Here is a 3819-nt window from a genome sequence, read left to right on the forward strand (position 1 = left end):
AAGTATGTGATGTTTACATAAGTTACATGCAGTAGATACTCCATTACTCAAGCCTTCAAATCTGTGTCATCCACCCCCCATCCCAATCCTTCAGCTCCCTCCAACCCCACTCTCTTTTCCTCACCCACAGTACTTTTGCTAAGAAAAGCTGGGCTTATGTAACATCTGACTGGCTTGTGTCCAAAGCATGTGAACTGAGAATCTGCAATCTTAGGAGTAACAACTTTTTCAGATAGTGTTAATATTTTGAAGTATGTAAACCCTTCCAGTATGAGCTTTCACTTGATTTTTCAATTAAAGAGCAAATTCATAAAAAAACCAAGTAGCATTCCTTGTGGAAACAAGGAAGTTGTGGGAACTAGAGTTCCTATTACCTCATTTAAACATTAAAATATGTCACTAAATTCCAGTCTCTCCCCCCCAGACTCCTGCCCCATCCAACCTTCTGTTCCCTGACAGCCCCATCCAACCACCCCTTCTCCGTCCCCTGGAACTCCTGCCCCTGACTGTCCCCACAGCCAACCCCCCCTCCTTCCTAACTGCCCCCCCAGGACCCCTCCCCCATTCAACCCCGACTGCCCCAATCCCTATCCACACCCCACCTCCAACAACCACCCCAAACTCCCCTACCCTCTATCCAACCCCCCCTGCTCCCTGCCCCCTTACAGCGCTGCCTGGAGCGCCAGTGGCTGGCGTAGGGTGACCAGACAGCAAACGTGAAAAATCGGGACGGGGTGGGGGGTAATAGGAGCCTATACAAGAAAAAGACCCCAAAATCCAGACACTGGTCACCCTAGGCTGGCAGCACTGGAGCCGGGCCATGCCACCACCACGATGCGGCTCAGAGCACTGGGTCAGCCCGGGCTCTGAAGCTGCGCTGCCCCAGGAGCTCACAGCCCAGCCACCCAGAGCATTGCGCCAGCGGCGGAGTGAGCAAGCTAGCTGAGGCTGCAGGGGGAGGGAGGTCAGCAGGGGAGGAGCTGGGGGTGAGCCTCATGGGCCAGGAGCTCAGAGGCCAGGCAGGACAGTCCCATGGGTGGATGTGGCCTGCGGGCTGTAGTTTACCCACCTCTGCCTTAGAGGCTAACAAATTTATTTGGGCGTAAGCTTTCATGGGCTAAAATCCACTTCATCAGATGCAGAGAATGGAAAATACAGTAGACAGGTATATACACAATACATGAAAAAATGACCCCCCACTTGGTAAGGCAACTCCCATCTTTTCATGTTCTGTGTATATATACACACCTGTCTATTGTGTTTTCCACTCCCTGCATCTGATGAAGTGAATTATAGCCCACAAAAGCTTATGCCCAAATAAATTTTAGTCTAAGGTGACACAAATACTCATTGTTTTTGCTGACACAGACTAACACAGCTACCACTCTGAAACCTGTCACCATTCAGTATAAAGAGTTGCTTTTATTCAGAGATTCACCCTTTCAACTTATAAAGGTGTTAAATGTCACAACTATCCAAGATCTTCTACAGCCGTCCCACAGAAATCAGATGAATATTTCTGCTGTTTCTAAAAAGGCTAAAACAGTAGAAACCCCATACACATTAAGATAAGGAGTGCCAGAGAATGTTTTACACAGTTAAAAAATATTGTTTTGCAGATCACGTTTCTCCAGAGAGAGAAAGAGCGCGAGCACATGCTCTACAGCTAGGTGAAGATGTATAACTCCTGCACAGTCCAAATCAGTCAAGATCACAGTATGGTAGCAGTAACGTTGAGTGCACATGTTATTTTAAATATACATTAGATCCCTTCTTAGCCAAATCCTACCAACTGGGGAAAGGAATTGGAGATGACCCTGTATCTCTTATCTTATTGGAACTTCACCTCCATCTAGCTGGGTGAGATACCAGTTTACTCTGGAGAGCAGAGCCCAATCCTGTTGGGGTAGGCAGCACTACCTGTTGTGCCACTAGCACACAATACAGCTACAAGTTTTATGCTTGTAAAGGACTCCAGCTCAACTGCCACAGGACATTAGGGGCTCCTGTCCCATCTTTCCCTCATGCCATACACCCCCCCCCCCCCACTGACGAGCAGACAGCTTGACAAAGGCAGGTTTTATTGATAAATAGGAGGGCGAGAAGGGGATCCCCAGCAGGGGAGCAAGCCAGCCCCTGGGGTCCTTAGCAGCTACAGACAGCACAGCTCAGTCCCATGCAGCCCCTCGGAACGGGACGGAGGAGGCGGCAGCTCAGTGTCCCACGAGCTCCCCAGAGGCCTCCCTGGAAGCTCAGTGTCCCCCACAGGCCGCGGCAGCCCCCGTGTCCCTCCGGGCTCAGTGTCCGGCAGGAGGAGCCCTGCGCCCAGCTCAGCTCCTCTTTCTGCCCGCCGGGCGCTGCTGCTGCTGCCGCCGCCGGATCCCGCCTTTCTTGCCCTTGCCGCCCGCAGGCCCCTTGCCGCCCCCCGGGCGCTGCCGGCCCCGCTTGCCCCGCTGCCCGCGCTTCCTGCCCTTGCCCGCGGCCGCCTGGGCGTCCTCCTCGCGCAGCTGCTTGTTGACGGCGCGGGTCAGGTCGAGCGGCGGCTTCTTGCTGCCCAGCCCCCGCAGCAGCTCCAGCTGCCGCCTCCTCTCGGCCGCCAGGTCACCGAGCAGCGGCTCGAAGTGCCGCTTCCTGCCGCCCCTGGGCGGGGGCGCGGGCGGCTCCTTGGGCAGCCGGGGCTGGAAGCGGCCCAGGGAGGCGGTGGAGACGCGGGCCACTTGCGTGGCGCGGCCCAGCTCGGCGCGGCTCTGCTGGCCGGTGGGGTGGAGGCCGCGGCCGGGCAGGGCGCCCCGGGCGATGTTGCGGAGGCGGTTGAACTCGTTGCGCGCCACTTTCTCGCGCTTCTCGCGGAGCCGCTTGGCGAACTGGTCCTCGTTGGGGTCGGCGCCGGCCGGCACCTCGATGAGCCAGTCCCGGGCGGGGTCCCCGCCGGCCCGCTCGTAGCCCCAGCGCCGCCGCCACTGCTTGGCCGCCTCGTCCCACACCAGCGACGTGCGCTTGCGCCGCCGGATCCCCTTCAGCCGGGCGAACTGCTCCCAGCGGGTGGGCGGCCGGGGCCGCGGCAGGGGCTTCTCCCGGGGCAGGCGGTAGGAGGGCTCGGGCAGCTGCGCCACCAGCGGCCCCGTCGCCCCCTCGGCGCGCCCCGCCGGCAGCCCCCACAGCTGGGCCACCAGCAGCTGCGTGTTGTCCCGGGCCAGCGAGCGCAGGCGGCTCTCGCGCTGGGCCCCCGCGGCGCGCGGCATCGAGGGCGGCATGTTCCGGTCCAGCGCGAGCAGGTTCCCCAGGTCGAACTCCAGCTCCAGCTCCTTCTCCACCGCCACACTCCGGTGCGGCTGCTCCGCGCGAGCCAGCAACTCCTCCACGCACAGCGCCGCCATGGCCGCGAGACACCGGCCAACCGCGCCCCACGTGCGGAGGCGTCACCCGGCTGAAGGAAGGTTAAAGGGTTCGGTTCCGGCTGGCGTGGGGGCACCGGATGTGTGTATGGACCAATGGGCGCGCCCGTAACCGGAAGGCCCCTTTACCCAGAACAACAAGTCCCAGAATGCACCGTCTCCGGCTGTGCTTAATCGCGTGAGTAACGGTGCCGCGCTGCCCCCTGGGAGCTGTAGTGCTCTAGGGCCAACTGCTCAGGCCGATAGTGTGTATTGCTGCTGGGATTTGTAGTCCGGCTTCCTGTCCTGGGTGCGCGTTGGGGCCTGTAGTCTAGTCTCCCAGGGTTCGGGCTAGGAAAGCAGTGCATTATGGGATGCACAATCTGCGCAGCTTTGCTTGCTGGCTCCTGTAGTTTCCCTGAGCCATAGTGGCTCCTACTGGGTG

At 58.8% G+C, this 3819-nt stretch overlaps 1 protein-coding gene across 1 annotated transcript; it reads right to left on the bottom strand.

Annotated features, from left to right (window-relative positions):
- Nucleotides 1-1402: 1402 nt before the first annotated feature.
- RRS1 (ribosome biogenesis regulator 1 homolog) lies at nucleotides 1403-3513 on the bottom strand. Its single transcript, XM_045002968.1, has one exon. It carries the CDS (start codon nucleotides 3375-3377, stop codon nucleotides 2331-2333), a length of 1047 nt encoding a protein of 348 aa, XP_044858903.1. The 5' UTR covers nucleotides 3378-3513; the 3' UTR covers nucleotides 1403-2330.
- Nucleotides 3514-3819: the final 306 nt, after the last annotated feature.

Source organism: Mauremys mutica, chromosome 2 (assembly GCF_020497125.1).
Source record: "Mauremys mutica isolate MM-2020 ecotype Southern chromosome 2, ASM2049712v1, whole genome shotgun sequence".
In the NCBI taxonomy this organism is placed as follows: domain Eukaryota; kingdom Metazoa; phylum Chordata; order Testudines; family Geoemydidae; genus Mauremys; species Mauremys mutica.